Source organism: Alexandromys fortis, unplaced genomic scaffold, assembly GCF_014885135.2.
Source record: "Alexandromys fortis isolate MF-2015 unplaced genomic scaffold, M_Fortis_MF-2015_v1.1 scaffold_1, whole genome shotgun sequence".
Classification (NCBI taxonomy): Eukaryota; Metazoa; Chordata; class Mammalia; order Rodentia; family Cricetidae; genus Alexandromys; species Alexandromys fortis.
In genome coordinates this window covers 20,595,664-20,614,863 of record NW_026067927.1, presented here as the reverse complement: position 1 = coordinate 20,614,863, position 19,200 = coordinate 20,595,664, and the positions used below count along the sequence as shown (strand labels likewise).

At 43.5% G+C, this 19,200-nt stretch overlaps 1 protein-coding gene across 1 annotated transcript; it reads right to left on the bottom strand.

Annotated features, from left to right (window-relative positions):
- Positions 1-7,479: 7,479 nt before the first annotated feature.
- On the bottom strand, positions 7,480-17,115 carry Clec3a (C-type lectin domain family 3 member A). Its single transcript, XM_050143859.1, has 3 exons — positions 16,966-17,115; positions 11,196-11,279; positions 7,480-7,871 (listed from the first exon to the last, which is right to left on the bottom strand). Exons 1-3 carry the CDS (start codon positions 17,078-17,080, stop codon positions 7,480-7,482), a joined length of 591 nt encoding a protein of 196 aa, XP_049999816.1. The 5' UTR covers positions 17,081-17,115.
- Between the last annotated feature and the right edge of the window lie 2,085 nt (positions 17,116-19,200).

Genomic DNA, 19,200 nt, shown 5'->3' with positions numbered 1-19,200 from the left:
TCCCTCTGTGTCTGACTGGTAACTCCTCTGACTCCACCCTTCTTCTTCCCAGCCTCCTCTGTGTTTGGATGTCCCACCTATACTTCCTATCTAGCTATGGACCAGTCTGCTTTTTATTAAATCAATCCAAGTGACAATTCTTCACAGTGTACAAAAGGATTATTCCACATCACCATCAAGATTGTTCTGTGGGTAAAGTTAAAGGGAATGTTTAATGTTTAGAATATCGGTTATTTTTCTATGGTTGTGATGAAACACCATGACCCAGGCAACTTAGAAAAGAAAGAGTTCACTTGGGTTTATGGTTTCTGAGAATTAAGAAAGAGTATGATGGTGGAGCAAAGGCATGGTGTCAGGCAGTTCGAGCAACAGCAGAGATCTTACATCTTGATCCACAAGTAGGAGGCAGAGAACATTCTAGGGATAGTAGGAACTTGTGAAGACTCAAAGCCAGCCCTGCGCCACACCTCCCCCAACAAGGCCACACCTGCTAATCCCTCTTAAAGAGTTCTACCAACTAGAGACAAAACATTCTAATATATGGGCCTAGGGGAGGACATTCTCATTCAAACCATCACAGTTAGACAATGTCAGATTTAATCAATTAAAATTTTAGCTTCACAACACTCTTAGTTTATTCCTTCCTCTATTTCCTTATCATTTCTGGCTCCTGAACTTCTTTTTAGTTTTGTCTCTTATCTAACAAGGATCTGTGCAGGTAAGTAAGATGATAATGAGCTTTCAAGAGAAAACCCAAGTGATCTAAATCTAACCCTAAGAAGTGTGTACCACTGGCTTGTTTCTGTGAAAACATCTGAATCACAGTAGTTATTAAATAAGGATTTTTAAACCTCCAAGCATGTGCTTACCAAGCTGGAAGCCAGATGGCTCTGTCTGCCCATGGTTGAAAGCTAGTTCCCAGCACTGATGTTTGCCTTTGAACGTTTTTCCTTTTTTTTTTTTTTTTTTTGAGTGAATACTTCTTCACTAACGAGGAATTTGTGATAAGATGGACACACTTCTGCTGCATAAACAGTAACACTCCAAACAAATGTAATCAAGGGACACAAATTTTAGTAGGATATTCCTGGTGCCATAGGTCTCTTCTCACTTATCAATGCCAGGAAGTCAGTGATATCGACATGACCCCCCTCCCCAAACACTCTGCGGACCTGATTTAACTTAAATCATGAGTCTTTTCAAAGGCAAACTTGGTGTTCTGGTGCAGATGAGATCTGGGAAGCTTCCTTACTATTCTGGCTGGTAAAAAAGAAAATTGGCGCTGAAACTGATGGCTCTTGCCTGTAATCTCAGTACCTGGGATACAGAATCAGAAGGGCTGTTGCAAGTTTATGGTTAGACCTGGCTTCACAGTGAGTTTCAGGTCACCCTGGGCTATTAATAATAATAACAAACATGAGTGTTAGGGTAAACACCTAGTCACTGTGACCTAACTTAGGAATGTCAAAGGTACAGATTTGAGTCCGGAGTCTCCATGTCACTGTACCTCTTTATAATAAATTGTACAGAGGCACACATTTATTACAGGAAAGGGGGTCATTTATTAACAACAGGATTCAGAGGAGCCTGGAGGTGTGCCAGGCCTCAATCTGTGGCCTCAAAAAAAGCAATAAAGGGGAAAAAGGTTAGGAATATTTTCTAAATACTGCTTTATCTCATCTCATGAATTTTTATATGTTGTATTTCTGTCTTAGTTTTTAAAAAATATTTTCTAATTTCTCCTGAACTTTCTGTATTACCTGTTTTTTATGGAGAAATATGTCATTTAATTTTCAATATTTAGAGATTTTATAACAATTGTTCTGCTATTGGTTTCTAGTTTAATGACACTGTGGTCAGAGACTATACTTTAAATTATTTTAATCTTTTAAATGTATACTAAGGTTTTTTATGGTTCATTTGTGGATGGTTTCTGTGCTCTTGAAGAGAAAATGTATTTGTCAAATGAACACTTCTATAAATGTCACTTGGAGTCAGTTGATTGACAGTGGTGGTTAGCTTTCTATTCCTGCAGATTGTTTACCTGTTCTATCAATCACTGACAGTAAAATTAGTATCATGAGCATAAATTGGGGGTGGGCTATCTTTCTTTCATTTCTAGAAGTTTTTGCTTTAAGCATTCTGTGGTTATATTATTAAGGTTAGCATCTCATTCTAAATGTTAGAGTCCTGAAATTTTAGTTTGTTTTATCTTCATGGTGTCCATCAATAACTTCATTGTTGATGTGGGAGTGTCATATATCAATCTGTTGATTTCATTGGCTGAGCAATAAAAGAAACTGCTTGGCTGGCCCTCAGCTTAGAACATAGATGGGAGGAGTAAACAGAATAGAATTCTGGGCGGAAGAGGAAGTGAAGTCAGNAGGCACACGCGATGAAGATGGATGTAGGCTAGAATCTTCCCGGTAAGCGCACCTTGGGGTGCTTACAAACATTATTAGAAATGGGCTAGTCCAGGTGCGAGAATTAGCCTATAAGGGCTAGAGTATGGGCCAAGCAGTTCTTTAAATGAATACAGTTTGTGTGTTGTTATTTCGGGCATAAGCTAGCCAAGTGGCCGGGGTGTTGGGGACGCAGCCCCGCCGCTCATATTTCAACACATTGTGATGCTATGCATCTTCAGCGTCCTGGTGTTTTCATGACTCTCTACTCGGCCCATACATTGTCTTTGCTCTGTTAGATGCTTTTGTTCTGTAGAACAGGTAAACAATCTGCTCTAGCAAGCGGAATACCTTATTTTCAGTGGAAAAAAAATAAAATCAGCAGGTACTGGAATAGTACCCGAGGAAGGTCACCTGATGAACTCTGACCTCCACAGTCATGATTGCAGAAGTCATTTAATCTCTTAATTTGCCTCTTGGCCTTTTGCCGTTTCCTTTGTCTCTTCCAGTGGTTCTCAACTTTTGGGTCACAACTGAGGGTCACATATTAACTATCCTGCATATCAGATATTACATTACAATTCAAAACAGTAGCAAAATTACAGCTATGAAGTTGCAACGAAAATAATTTTATGGCTGAGGGTCACCACAACATGAGAAATTGTGGTAAAAGATCTCAGCATTAAGAAGGTCGGGAACCACTGGTCTATTTCTTCTGAGGCTGGATAGAAAGATAGAAAATCAAGGGAACCCAAGTAGGAAAAGAAACCCCTCCCCTTGGAATAGAGTTTCTTTTCTGGCTAAGAGCTAAGTAACTGCAACACAGGCAATAAACCCAGATAGCCTGTTTTCTGCAGGACGCCACCAGCAATGAGCTGTGCTAACCTAGGGCCAGCCTTTTTGTAGCCTTGAGCTTGATCAATTTTAATACAAGTCCCTCATCCCTAAACCTAAATAGTCTACATTATAAAACCAGCTTATATTTCATTTAAAATAATTTTTAAGAGAAGAAAAATAAATCAGCCTGGGGAGATACTTCAGCTTGTAAAGTGTTTGTTTTACATTTTGATCCCAAAAACACATTTTTTTAAAAAAGAAATCAGAGCAGAAACACAGTTTGTTATCCCAGCAGAAGTAGAAACAGGCAGGCGCCTGAGGCTTGCCAGTCACCCAGGCTGCTCTAGGAAGCAGAATACCTTATTTTCAGTGGAAAAAAATAAAACTAGTAGGCACTGAAATAGTACCCGAGGAAGGTCACCTGATGAACTCTGACCTCCAGTCATTCACATGCTTAGGCACACATGATCATTCACACACACACACACACACACACACACACACACACACACACACAGAGAGAGAGAGAGAGAGAGAGAGAGAGAGAGAGAGAGAGAGAGAGAGAACCAGTTCACACATGTTTATTTAACTTTCAAACTTTACTTGAATTTTATGTTTTCCTTATTCTTTAGGCTTATTATAAATTACATCACTTGGGGAACATAACTTAGGAAGTTGCAGATTCACATACACAGTCACTGCGACAAAGTGTGACTTTCTCTCGAGATGCCCACACCCTTGTCTTGGGATGTGTACCATCCTTTACCTTTATGAGTCTTTCTAAACACTTTAGAGCCACTATCTCTGCTCTCTTCTGATTCGTCATGACATTCCTTCCATGCACAGCCTAGTAGTCCACCACCTCGCTTTAAGTGAATGGCTGTTTTGAAGGGGGAGGGGAACTCCTCCAGCTGCTGGTGGCTCTGTTGGGCTGTGGTTTCTGGTTGCTACTGCTGCTACTTTGCTGTCTTGCTCCTTGGAAGGATGACCCTATCTGACACAATCTTGGGGTGGGGGACATCCAAACTTGGCCATCTACATGGGGTCCTGGAATCCTTAACCCAGGCCTTGCAAAGATTTCAAGGACAGTAGCTTCAGAGTCAATGTCTTCTCACCTGTTTACTTGAATTATGACCCTCAATGACGATTCTGAGCCATGGATGGGACAGATTTCACCAAGTCACAGCCTCCCTGGTGGCTGAGGGTGTGGTGGGTTTGCCACTGCTTCTGGGCATGTGAGTTGAGACAGCCATCACCTCTCTCGTTGTGTTTTTCTTCCATATAATAAAATAAATCTACTTCCCAGTATTGTTCTAATGAAAATTGAGAATTGTGTCAAGTTTAGCACAGAACCTGGGATGTGATGGGAATGTGATGTTCAGTCATGTTTGCTCAATTTATTTCTCTCTCCCTCCTTAACTCCCTTCCTCCTTCTCTCATTCTCTCCCTCCCCCCCTCTTGTGTGTGTGTGTGTGTGTGTGTGTATGCATGTGTGTGCCTGTGCCTGTGCCTGTGCCTGTGCCTGTGTGTGTGTAGATGCAGGTGTACATGGTATACACGTGGAAGTCAGAAGACAGACTTGAGTGTTGTTCCTCAGGAATCTTTCCCCATTTCTGAGGCAAAAATCTTTCATTGGCTTGGAACTTTGCCATATAGGCCAGGCTAGCTCATCCCCAAGGTCCCAGGAGTACCCCGACTCATCGCATAGTACAGGGTTACAGATGCACACTGCCACACTCCGCCTTTTGTGTGTCTTTCTAGGTCTGAACTCACTTCTTGAAGCGAGTGCTTTGGCAACTTAGCCACTGCCGCCTATTAATGTTATCTTTCAGAAGACAATGATGACATTTGGGTTGGCTGGGATCAACCAAATATAATGGCAATTACATATGTTTAATGTCTCCCCTGCTCCCCGAGCCCACTCCTATCTCCCATGTCCCATCTCAAAACTATGCCTCTTCAAGGCCAGTTTAAATTGTTCTCCAAATACACCAGTGTCCCGGTTTGATCAAACCCAGGCCTTTTCCCTCTTAAATTCTGTCCAGTTTGATATAAATGTCATAATCTAAATAAATGCAATCAATATATAAACACATCCACACTGATCAGATTTGGGGCTTTATTGTGCAATGAAAAAACAAAGCTAAAATTTAATTCTAAGCCTATGTAATTCAGCTCTTGGGAGCAGGACATTATTCACAAAGGAAAAAAAATATTTGTTTGAAGGACAGAATATATTCAGAATTGTTTATTTCTGCAAAAACCCATTTCCCCTAAGCCTTAAATTTATGTTGCTGCTTTTTAAGCAATGAAGTTATTTTTATAAAATCTAGTTAAGCAGTTTAATGGAAATAGCATTGTTTGAATAAAAAATTGCACACATGTGTGACTCTGAAATAGTATTATTTAAGCCCCACTTTCAGCTTCTAATGACAAATTGCCCCTCATAGAGTGAAATACATAATGAAAATGGAAGGGATATATATGTAAAGAAAGTTAAAAAATATTGTTATTATGTATAAAAGGAGACTGCAAGGATGTGTAAGTAAAGGGAAAGAGATGTTTTTCTTTTGTTGTCTAAATAGGGTCTCACGTAGCCTAGAGTGGCTCTAAACATGACCTTGGACTCCTAAACCTTTTGCCTTCACCTCCCCAGTGCTGGGATTATAGGCTTAAGAGTCCTGTTCCTGTGGGTCAGGTCTTCCTGCATGCTAGGCAAGCATTCTACCCACCTAAACTGCACCCCGGACCCTGCCTTGTCTTTCTCTAATTTCTTTGCCCTCACAGAAACTCTGCCTTAGCCTTGCTCATTGACTAGAAGTTGTTAGAGAATGCTGAGACCAGAAATTGAGCAAATACACTGACTCGCTTTGGGGGGCAGTCTTGAGTGGGTGGGGAATTTGAAGAGTTAGATGAGAACCTCTTCGGACGTCCCTGATCTGATATGGCAGACAGGATCCACGCCCCCCCCCCCCCACCCAGGGATCATGGCATCAGAAAGCAAGGGCTTAGGCCAACGGGATGGATGAAATTAAGCAGCGTGCTAGAAAGGTTGGGGATTATATGGCACCTAGAATCTCCAACTTGGGACATTCTTATCAACCAAATACATCCTCGCACTTTTTAGAGTGTATTTGATGGTGGTCCCAAGGGCTGTAATGGGGCTGAAAATTTTGTTGCCTAGAGACATTTTTGGTGTGTGTTCTTGGCGACAGCGTTAGAAACAAACCTAGCACACCTCCAGCCATACATACTTGGTAAGAATAATAAATGACAGTTTTGGTTTATATGTTTATCATACACTATAGCTGAAGGTCATTTGATTGCTTCTGTCCCCTCAAGGACCCTGATATGACAATTTTGAAAAACATTGTGTGCCTTAAGGAGATAGGTTTGTCTAGGTGATTAGGGACACTGCTTTGAAAGGAGACCCTGCTTGTTATCTCTTTCTGCTCCGGTTTAAGGTGCTACCATGTTTTCTTGCTAATGATCTGCCATCCTCACCATTGGCCAAGTCCCAGCAGCTGCTTAACCTTTGTCTTTGAGCCACTAAGACTACAAGCTGTGCAAACCTCACTTGGTTTTACAAATGTCTGTCAGGCATCTTATTGTACTGCTGGAAAGATAGTATACTCCACTGCGTTTTCAACTGCTCTTTTATTGTGTTCATACTTAGAAAAAGACGTATATAGTGAAAGCCTACCATGTTAGACCCACAGAATCTTCACACAGCTTGAGTCTACTAATGTGGGGGGGGGGGCCTTTAGAGGCACCTGGAGTTTTTCCCTACAACATCGAGAGCACTCTACAATAGTCACACAACCGGGAAATCAACCACTGACAACATTTCTCGAAATGTATCTCCATCATGTCTGAATTTTAAAGGGGAATCTTCCAGGCAGCCCAGTCTTGTTTTTCTGTCTTGAAGAAGCACATGGCTATTATATTTTTCAAACAGGCCAGGTCTATCCACCAGAGATTGCCAAGGAGAGTGGGAAAAGGATTTGGCAGACCATTTTCAGAAGTCCCTTTCTTACCGTGTCCGGGTCATTCTTTTCTCATCCCCCTTGCAAGACAAAGGGTAACACCACAATGAGCTACAGTAGAAACATGGTCTGACTCCATCTACCTACGGAGATCAATCTTTACACGGCAACCTTGCATTTAATCAATGTAATTTTGACTTACTTAGGGTGACTACCAGCTTATTTACTTGGGAGGGATATTGGAGGGAGGCTTGCTAAGGGATGATAAACTCACATATGTACCTCTTGCTACTTCGACAGGCCTCATCACTCCATTTGCCCTGAGCTGACTGGGAGAACAGAACACAGTTTTCCCGCTTGCCGCCACTGGGCTGGGCACGGTCCCAGTTGAGAAAGGAGACTGCGAATCCGTGGACATCGAGGAACTTGCCTTCTGTGACCATGTCATTTATGCCCAGCCAAAAGTCGTTGACACCCGGCAGACTCCTCTTACTATAGTCGCGGAGGGCGCTGATTTCGTCGGAGTTCCTGGGGACGGCCAGGGTTCCTCCCTTGGAAATGCAGTCTTCGTTGGCTTCATGGTAGTGCTTCAGGCCTTCTGAAGCAAGGTAGCATTTCTTATGGACTTTGGTGCCTCGAAGGCAGACTGTGAAGAGGGGAAGTTGGATAATGAAACAGGATGCCTTTTGTGTATGACCACACCTAACACCGGACCTAGCAAGCACGGATAGATGTTTGCGTCATGATTAATGTGTGGACAGTAACGAGCTGCCATTGATGGTTTTATTCATTCCAGACACAATAATAAGCACTCGCCAGTTCAACAACCCCCTGGCTTAGTGGCTTGGCTTGAAAGTGTGGTGTTTTGTCATCCACATTTGTCAGGTTGTTGACGCTGAGAGAAATTATTACAACTTGACATGCCCCCAAAGGGTTTAGGGAGCATATAATGAATTCATACCCACAAAAGACTCAAAACATAACCTTAAGCCCTAGGTTGCTTTGATAGAATTTGTAGCCCAGCTGATGTAAGGAACCGCACGGTGGGTTTCCTTGGGACTTTTAGAATGGAATGGGATTGTGTAATAATTTAAAAAGCAAACACAAACCACCTGTGGCGGGGCATGCCTATACGTGTAGCACTTGAGAGGTTGAAACAGAATGCTTGCCTATGAATTTGAGGTCAGCTGGATCTACAGTTCCAGGCTGGCCAGCCCTGCATAGACAGACCTTGTCTCAAAAAAGAAAAAGAAGGAAAAAAGGAAGGAAGGGAGGGTGGGAGGGAGAAAGGAAGGAAGGAAGGAAGGAAGGAAGGAAGGAAGGAAGGAAGGAAGGAAGGAAGGAAGGAAAGAAAAAAGCAGACAAAAAGTCAATGAGAAAAATGTCTCCCCACTTTGTTTGCTTGCTTTTTGACACAGGATCTCTCCCTTTCTATCCCCCACCTTGTGTGTGTGTGTGTGTGTGTGTGTGTGTGTGTGTATACGCGCGTGCATGTGTATATACACCTGCCACAGTGCATTTGGCAGAGGACAATATGTGGGAGTCTGTTCTTTCTTTAAGTGGGCCTCAGGAATCAAACTCGGGCTTGGCGGCAGGTACCTTTGCCTGCTGAGCCATCTTGCCAACCCTCCTTGTGGTTGTCGCAAACATGGTCTCATGTAGTCCAGGATGGCCTCAGATTCACTATGTAGCTCGGGATGACCTTCAGCTTCTGATTCTCCTGCCTCTACCTCCCGGTTCTGTGGCATTAGCAGGCAGGTGTCACCATACCCTGGTTTTGTATGTGGTGCTGAAATGGGACCCAGGGCTTTGTGCTTGTGAGGCAAGCATTCTATCAACTCAGCTGAAGCCGTGCCCTAAAAACAAGAGTCTTGACACAGATACCAGGCTGACATGGAATTTTCTCTATAGCCAACTCTGGCCTTGAATGAGCCTGTACTACTAAGTGCTGGGATTACAGGGCTTGTACCACCGTGCCCAGCTGGAACTGAGGTTTTCTTACAAAGAGGACTGGGGACTAGTAATATTGCTGAGGTCACCCAGGGTAAAAGAAACCCACAGATAGTTCAAGGGTTTAGAACTGTTGAGCCACGCTCTAGAATCATGGAGCATGATTTAAGTCTCCCGCCCTCACATTTAATATGAATTATTGGAGAAGTCAATGTAAAGTGACTATTCAACACATATACTGAAAAATTAATTTTTAGGCAGTAGCCTACTATGGTGGTGCATGTCTCTAACCCCAGCATTTGGGAGGTGGAAGCAGAGTGTTCAGGAGTTCAAAGTCAGCCTCAGCTGTGTAGTGAGTTTGAGCCCATACTGCTCAACACGAGACCCTGTCTCAGAATAAAGCATTAATGGTGTCAGAGCACACAGAAAGAGTAACATGTTTTTTCTCATTACACAGGATCCTTTGCCCTTGCTTTAGCTTTCCAATTATGTGTCCCTGGAAAGCTGGTAAAAGGAGGGTTATCACCCTGTTCCTAGGCAGCAATGTGTATAGTGAAGGTGATCCTGATTTGGTAACATACACTAGCTTGGGAGTCATGACTACTTGATGAGAAGCTGTGATTGCTACCTGATGGCACTAACTTTAATAGGTAGGCATCCTGTAGGGACCCTCAGAGCTCCACTCTTGAAGCTGGTATAAGAGACTTTGGTTCCTGGTATCCATCTAGGACAGGGCTGCTCTGGACCTGTGAATTCTGCGCTCACTCATTCATCTTTTCAGAGCACAGCTCCTGGCCAGAAGTGTGTGCAGCTAGCAGGCCATGGGGGAGGGCTTCTCTCCAGACATAATCTTTCAGCAGGCTGGGGCCCTAGCCAATATCATAATCATCTCATATTGGGCGTGGCCTTGTGGACCTGTTTCAGCCAGGGGCTCCCTGAAGGCCCTCAGTGAACATTTGGTAGGCAATGCTTCATTCCAGCCATTTAGTATTTCTTTCATTATGTTTCCCCACCAATAAAGAAGGTAATTAGGGCTGGGCATGGTGATGCATGCCTTTAATCCCAGCACTCTTTGTTAGGTTGAGGCCAGCCTGGTCTGTATGGTTAGTTCCAGGACAGTCAGAGCTACATAGTAAGACCCCGTCTCAAGCAAGCAAGCAAAGCAAGCAAGCAAACAGAAGGTATTTAAGACCTGGCCTTTAAATGATCTTCGTGTGTGTGTGTGTGTGTGTGTGTGTGTGTGTGTGTGTGTGTGTGTATCCCTGTGTGCATGTCCCAATGTGTGTTTCTGTGTGTTTCTTTGGGTGTGTGTCTGTGTATGTCTCTGGGTGTGTGTCTGTGTGTATCTCTGGGTATGTGTGTGCATGTCCCTGTGTCTGTGTTCGTGCATGTGTTTCTGTGTATATGTTTTTATGGGTATATTTCTGTGTATGTGTTTTTATGTATGTGTTTGTGTGTGTGTTTGTATGTTTATATTTCTCTCTCTCTGTGTGAGTGTCTGTGCATGTGTTTCTGTGTGCATGTTTCTCTGTGTGTCTTTGTGTGCGTGTTTCTGTGTGGAAGCCAGAGGACAAAGTCATGTGTCTTCCTCAATTGCACTCCACTTTGTTTTTCTAGTAGGCATTTCACTGTACCTAGAGCTCTATGATTCAGCTAGACTGGCTGGCCAGTGATCCCCATGGAGCCTCCTATAGTCTCACCCTAGCTCTAGACCTGGATGTCCTGGAACTCAGAGATCTGCTTGTCTCTGCCTCCCGAGTCCTAGGGTTAAAGGCGTGTGCTAGCATGTCTGGCTGTCGATGTTTTTTTTTTTTTTTTTTTTTTTTTTTTTTTTNTTTTTTTTTTTTTTTTTTTTTTTTTTTTTTTATCATGCTTTGTCTTTTGTTTCTTTTTCTTTTCTTTTTTTTTTTTTTAAACAAACAAACTCCAGAACTCAACGTGCGATCTGGATGAGTTTAATCCTGGCAATGACTGATTCTCGTCTGCTCCCCTTCCAGACTCTGGTGACCGAGTGTCTCACCTGTCTGCAGAGCTTGCATCTCCTTCAGGGCATTGACTTCCCGCCACAGCTTTTCAACTTGAGACTTCAAGTCACCATCCTTTTCTGGGCACCGTTGTAGGAGGTAGGATGGAAAACATTTGATTAGATGAAATGGAAATATATTTTTAAAAAAGGAATCTGTGAGGGTGATCTTAGCTAAGACTCCTATCCTTGGGGGATGCAGAGGAACTGGCCATCTCCAGTAATGAGGCAAGACGTCCAGTGGAGGGATTGGGACCCCAACCCAACCACATAGCCTTCAACCTACAATTTATCCTGCCTACAAGATGTGCTGGGTAAAAGCAGTGCAGAAATTGTGAAAGTGGCCAATCGATGACTGATCCAGCTCAAGACCCATACCATGAGAAGGAACCCACCCCAGATGCTGGCTAGACAACCTAGAGACCAAGGATAGAACCAAACATGACTGGGGGAAAAAGTCAATGAAATGATTCCTAACGATATTTTTGCTATACTCAGAGATAGGTGCCTAGCCCAATTGTCATCAGAGAGACTTCAACCAGCACCTGATGGAAACAGATGCCGAGACCCACAGTCAAACATTAGGCAGAGCTCCGGGAATCCTGTGGAAGAGGTGGAGGAAGAATTGTAAGAGCCAGAGGGGTCAGGGATACCACAAGAAAAACCCACAGAATCAACTAACCTGGGCTCATAGGGACTCACAGAGACTGAGCCGATAACCAGGGAGCCTGCATAGGACTGACCTGGGCCCTCTACATGTGTGTTACAGTTGTGTAGCTTGGTCTTCTTGTGGGACTCCTAACAGTGGGAGCAGGGGCTGTCTCTGACTCTGTTGCCTGCTTCTGGGATCCTTTCCTTCCACAGGGTTGCCTCATCCAGCCTTAATAGGAGAGGAGAAGCCTGGTCTCACTGCAGTTTGATAGACCCTGGCTGGCTGCTATCCATGGGAGGACTGCCCTTTTCTGAAGAAAAAGTGGAGGAGAAAGAGTGGATGGGGGTGTGGGAGGGACTGGGAGGTGAGGAGGGAGGGGAAACCACAGTTAGGATGTAAAAAGCAAGCAAGCAAGCAAACAACAAAATGACAGATTTGGAATGCAAAAATCTAAGGCATTGGAGGTTCTGATGAAGCCAAGTCAAATGTGCCCTGGAAACAACACACGAAAAGAACCTGGGGGACAAGGTTTGTAGGAACTTTGCAGATGGCGTCTGCTCTCATCTCTCCTTACCAAGCTTATCCCTGTATCTTGCACAGACTTTCCTGATAACCCTGGAAGTTAGCATCCCCACTACTAACCTTCCCCAAACCTTGTCTGCTTTCCTTCAGAGCACCATCTGGGTTTTACTTACTTAATTTTCTTGGTTTTATCATCCATGATTCTCCCTGTGCTTGACATGACGCCGAACGTGAATGGTGCTTGTACTGAGGGCATATACTTTGTGGGATGTAAAAAGGTCCATGTTATTTGAATGTTAATGGAGGATGAGGGTGAGTGCCATGAGCTAAAGGCCAAGGTGGGTACGGCCAGGACTCAGATTTACGGGGACTCACCTCCCTCACGCTGGGACCTTATGCGGCTGATAAGGTATGGTGGAGGTGCAGTGGTTCCTGGCAGGATTGGGTGATAAAGGACCAGGGAAAATTTACCATGGGAGCATTACCACTTACTATTTCTCCTTATTCCTTGTTCTCCATCCACCTCATTTCCTTGTTTCTTCTCCCTTCATCCTTCACCCCCCACCCCACCACTTCGGTGGTATTAGAGATTAAACCCGGGGTCTTATATCTTATGTGTGCTAGGCAAGGGCTCTATGGATAGCCCCAGTTATTTATTCTTGAATGTTCTTAGATGGGGCCAAAGAATCTTCGTGATTGTCTTTTTACAACTTCATGATTGTTTATGGACAACTTCAGTTGTACGTAAGTGAGTAGCTGTGGCTAAATCCAAATTCCAGAAGAATGGGGACTGTCTTAGTGACCACTAAGAACTGTGATAAGCCATACCAAATACTAAACATGAATATATTAGGAGATCATACACATTAGGCTGTGAGATCAGTTCTTTCACTGTCTCTGAGATAGACACTCTTGTCTGGAAGCTTACAGAAGAGGAGGCAGAGAAACAGAAAGCCGAATCCACCCTCTGAATGTCTCCCAGTTCGTAAGATGCAGAACTCAAGCGTGGGTGTCTCTGGCTTCCAGCCTACTCTCTCCCATCCCTCTGATCTGTTTCTGCAAAGCAGCTGTCTCTACCTCCTTGGTCCCCAGCACATGGACTTCGGCAGAGATGTCACGTAAAGATGATTATGAACCATCCCAACTGTCTCTTTGTGGGGGCTGCTATACAGAAACTCGGTTTTGTGGGTTGGGAAGGTGGCTCAGCCAGGAAAGTGCTTGTCAAATTTGACCTTCCAGAACCCAAGGTTGACTAATGAAGCCAGACATGATGGCTTGTTTATAATCCCAGTTTGAGAAGCAGTTATAGGCAGATGCCTGGGGCTCCCTGGCCAGTCAGCCTAGCCTACTTGTCAGAAATCCAGGCTAAGAAAAAGCCCTTCTGAAAAAACAAAAACAAATAAGTAAGGTGGGTGACATCTGAGAAATGATATTTGAGACTGGCCTCTGGCCTCCACATGCATGTGCACAATTGTGAACACATACTGACACATGTATGCACAGGCATATACGAAAGACAATCGGTTTTGTGTCTCTGATTTCTTGGGAGAGCATCAAGTCCAGCGTCTTAGTTCTCTGTCCCCTTAAACTTGTGCTTCACGAGCCAGATGTTTTCACATTTGGGCCAGGAAACTGCCTTCTGGGGTACTCAGCATCCCTTCCCCCACCTCTGTTTCACTTGACATTGTACATCCGTTCTTAAGCACTGAACAGCTCAACTGAAGAATATAATTACCCAAAGATGTTTTCCTGTGAGACCACTCAAGCTGGAATAAATAAAGGGGGCATTTATGATGCAAACCCATCAGCGACTAGGGCCAGGTTTGCAAAGGCCTCCGAGGTGTTGCTTCCAACTTACAAGCTGTCAGCTAGACACAGTTCATCCCCCTTCCTTCCCGCTCAGCTTCCAGCTCCTTTCTATTTAAATAAGTAGCTGTATACACCATCATTAGCACAAAGACACATGCGTTCCTATTAGGCTCCTGGGAGATCATTATGGCAGCCATCACCTGGGTGCCTTGGTGGCTTCCTTTCTCCGTTGCTCAGGTGGATGAACAGAAGGAATGCCCTGAGGAGCTAGCTCACTCTAAAAGGTATATTTTATTCATTAGTATAACACGTAATTTGTTGAGACCCGTGAAGTAAGTACTCGGGGAACACTTGTATTTGCTGCTTAACTGCCGTTGCCGCTGTGAGTCTCTTAAAAGGTCTCCTGTTCTTTGGTGGTCATGATTGTGTGGCATCAGACCCAGGATAGAAAAGCACAACAAACATTTCCAGCAAGGTGTTGGGTTGTCCGACTGAGTGAGAATAGCATAGACTGGTACTGTCAATTGAAGAGGCAATTAGAGAGTCTGATTCACAGAGAATGCCGCTTCTAGAAGGTACGCCACAGTCTCTCAGTACAAGGACGTACTGAGACATATGTGCACAAAGGTCTCATGCAGAACACTAGAAACTACATAAACATTGCCAAGAAAGAACCCATGAAGCCGGAGCCTCCCCAAACATTAAAGTAACATAGCCAGCTGTTAAAAAGAGGAAAACATGCTTCCATTTATAGCTATCTAAGACTGAAAACGTGAAGTCAATTTATTTACCTGCCAAATACCTGCAATGCCAATCTGGGAGAGATTTATCTACTGCTATTAGCAATGATGATTCTGGGTAAGGACTGGAGTGGGGAAGATGGATTTTACTTTTATGTTGTTGGTAGTTTTGTGGTTTTGAGACAAGGTCTTAGTGAAGCCCAGGCTACCCTTAAATCTGCTCTACCACGGTTGAGCCTAGACTTGAACCTATGCTCCCCTGCCTCGACCTCCCAAGTGCTAGGGTTACAAATATGTGTCACCATTCTAGCCTTGGCTTTCACATTTGATCCTAGAAACACTGGCATTATTTCAAGGCACTCAAAATATTTAAAAAACAAAATAAGTGAATGGGTGGGAAAAGGAGTAACCAACAAATCTAGACCGATCGCTTTTCCTCTTGTAAACCTGACTTTTATTTGACCTGAAGGCAATGACTTTGAGTCTGGGGGGAAAGAGTTAAGACGTGTCTGCAACTGATTAAAATAACATGCCTGCCGTGGGTGACCTGAGGATAGAAGAGATCAGGGAGCTAGGAAGAGCAAGAAGCTCACATATACAAGTGTTTACCCTCTCCCCACAGTTGCGACTTTGGTAGAGAAGGGAGAAGCTCAACAGTATGCCACGCCACTGTGTCTGCTCTCCCCCTTCTTCCTCGGTCCTCACCGGCTGTGATAGACTTCACCCCTCTAGAGAAATATCTGAAACTTTCATTTAAAGAGTTTGCAGGGAGAGGCAAATACATGATACGGGAAAACACCTCTGCTTAAGAAGACGTCCCTCAGAAAAGACTTTCATAAACACCCCTAGGAAATGGCCCTTGAGAAGAAGAACAAAACAAAAAAAAAAAAAAAAAAAAAAACCAAAAAAAAAAAACAAAAAAAAAAAAAAAAAAAAAAAAAAAAAAAAAAAAAAAAAAAAACCACAAGCAGCAACAGCAACAACAAAACCCCCAAGGGGAGTCATCATCCACTGGTGACGTGTGGAATCTAGACTTGAGTGGAGGGTTTTGTTTGTTCTTTTTTATTTATTTATTTAATTTTTTTTTTGAGATAGGGACTCATGTAGCCCAACCCCGAACTCCCCCTCCAAAGATGACTTTGAAATCCTTGTCTTCCTGCCTGCACTTCCCAAGCGAGTCAGCCACCCGTTACAGTTTGGCTTTGCGTTGGACAAAGTGAAAATGGTAAGGAAACAGTGTTATAATATTTATGTTGAGACACCCTGTTAGGAAAATGGCTCAGAGCCTGAGATAAAATGTCACTGGGCCCGCTGCATTTCTCTTTTGCTTTGGTTTCTGCCACAGGCAGGCACAGTGTCATCATCTTGGCTCTTTGCATCTGCGAAATTTTTGTCTCTTAACCTAGCATAAACCCACCTCAAATCTAGCTATGCTAATTCCATGTCAAAATATCTTGAAGTTCTGCCTGATTTTGTGTTGACAGGTTCTTAAATTAAAGAGACATCCAGTACTCTGTGATATGAAAACTTAGATCCACGGTTTCAACAGCTGTCCCAAGGCTGATAGGGATGAGGAAATAAACCCACGGGATAATCAGGGACAAAAGGAAGCCCCAGTTGCCCCAAGTCATTTTATTTAATGAGATTTAGTGAGCTTACAAATATATTTGAATGTATTTATATCCAGGAGATCACAGGGCACCGCCAATGAGTGTATTGCTTTCCCTTCATCCATAAAGCCCTGTGTCCTCAGGTCCGTGTGAGCTCTAGCTCAGAACTGTTCCACATTAGCGAAACTCATAGGACAAAGGACGCATAATAGAGACTGTTTTGATTATAAGAGATGTTTTTCAATAATAATGTTACTAAAATTTAGTACATGTTTTCTTTAAATAGCAAACTCCAGATGTCACCGGATCCCCGCAAAGCCACACACCCACGGTGTAATGATGGTCTCCTAGCGCAGTTAGGGCATGAACCTTGTCCTGCACCTCCCCTGCCTGAGTAAGCCGAGGGTTTTTGCTGGGCAGTCAAGTCCCTTTACCTTTCACGCGGCGTTTGCTGTGTTTCCTGGCTTTCATTCTGGATGGGTAACTGTTGGTCTGATCCAGGAGTAAGCTGGCCACCAGGATACAAATGACAAGTCCATTCTTGGCCATGGCTCTCGGACAGGCCAGTCTGGCCACTTGGTCAGCAGCGCTGGAGCAACTAGGGAGAAGAGAAACTGGGCGGCCACATCTTGCTCTGGACTGCCTGGGGCTGACTTTATATAAAGGAGCTGCAAGGTTGGCTAGAAGCCTGCTGACGAAAGACTGGAATATTCCTCCGGCCATGGCATAAGGAGGCCCCCTGTTCTTACACCTCATGCTGGGCTCCTATTAGTTTATTTTTATTCTGTTTTCATTTTCAGATTGATTTGCCTTTTCAGAGTATATTTGAGTAAAAGGAAAAATTGCCTTTTAAAAAATATATATGTAATATATTTGATATATATTGTATACATTAAGATCTGCGAAGTTTGAGGTCTCTGTGAAGGCCCAATATATAATTAGAGCTCTGAAGTATATTAAATGTCTGGAAAATTAATCCAGTTTTCAGAGTTAAAAAAAAATGTCCAAATCGCTAAGTGTGATATGGTTCAGGGATACAGTGTTCGCCATGCAGATGTGAGACGCTGGGATCAGCTCTCAGCAACGGAAAATAAAGTGATGCTAGGATCCCTCCCCCCCAAGGAAAAAACCTGAACCCCGTTAGGGAAGTTCCTGGATAGGCATTGTGTTTGCACGTGTGTGTGTGTCTGTGTGTGTATGGGGAAGCACATCACAAACACACGTGGAAGTCAGAGGCAGTTCTTTCCTTCTACCATGTAGGTCTCCGGGATCAGACTCAATTCTTCACTAAGGTTCCCAGGGTAAGAGATGACACTACGGTCTACTTTTCACTGACTCTGGAAGGCTTGGGCTGTGAAAATGAGCTTTGATTGAATAAGGGGGAAAAGATCAGTGTGTAAAACAAACACTGATTCTGCAATTGATCAAAAATACTTTTTTGCCAGCTTTGCAAATCCCTTCCTCAGAGGATGAAACATTCAAGCTGCCAAACAATGATGAAAAGCCAAGTGTTATCTTAGATCTTTGAACACGCTGCCCTCACATGACCCGTGCAAGGTAAGGTACCTTTTTTTTTTCTAAATAAATGTATAATGTTTTCCAGGAAAACCCTCCTGATACCTCTTATATTCTCTTTAAGTCTCAACCAAAATTCCTTGCTTCCTTCTTTTCAAGTTAGGAGGAATTATTTATTTTGGATTTTATTTTAGCTTTAAAAATGATTATTTTATGTGCATGCATGGTTTGCTTGCATGTACCTATGCACATCGTGAATGCCTGGTGCCCACAGGGGCCAGAACAAGGCATTGGATCCGAGAGAACTAGAGTTACAGATGGTTGTGAGCTTCCAGGTGGGTGCTAAGAATCGAACCTGGGTCCTCTGCAAGAGCAGTACGCCAGCTCTCCAGCCCCAGGAGAATTTATAATTTTTTTTTTATAGAGTAGCATTAAATTTAGAGAGATTTTGAGGAGAAAGTACACACACTTCCTTCATATCTTACTGCCCTTCCTGTGCCCACCAGCACAGTTCTTCCCTACTGGTAACATTTTGAATCAGTGTGGTGAATTTGTCACAATCAATGAGTGAGTATCGATATATTACTTATGAACTAAAGTCGACAGTGAATAGTGTCTGGGAGGACTTGTTACTTCTACTGTCCATTCTGTGGGTGTGAACAAATGGACAGGACTGCGCCCATGGTTATACTATCCTAACCAATGGTGTCAATAATCTGAGCCTCTTGGTTCATTAAACCATCCCTGTCGGATGCTCCAGTCCCCTAGACACACTTGCTCTATAATCTTGTTCCCTCTCAGGGTTTCAGACTTTTTGTCAGGGACTCACCCATTGAATCTACCCCCCCCCCCAACTCTATGTCTGGCTTCCCGCAGGACATCTCTGGTTTAATATCTTAGAGTCGTTTCAAATCTATGATGGTTAAAAATTAAATTCTGTTTTTTTTCCCTATGAATGTCCTGTGAATTAAAAAATAATGTTCCAGCCGGGTGATGGTGGCGCACGCCTTTAATCCCAGTACTCGGGAGGCAGAGGCAGGCGGATCTCTGTGAGTTCGAGACCAGCCTGGTCTACAGAGCTAGTTCCAGGACAGGCTCCAAAGCCACAGAGAAGCCCTGTCTCGAAAAACCAAAAAAAAAAAAAAAAAGTTCCA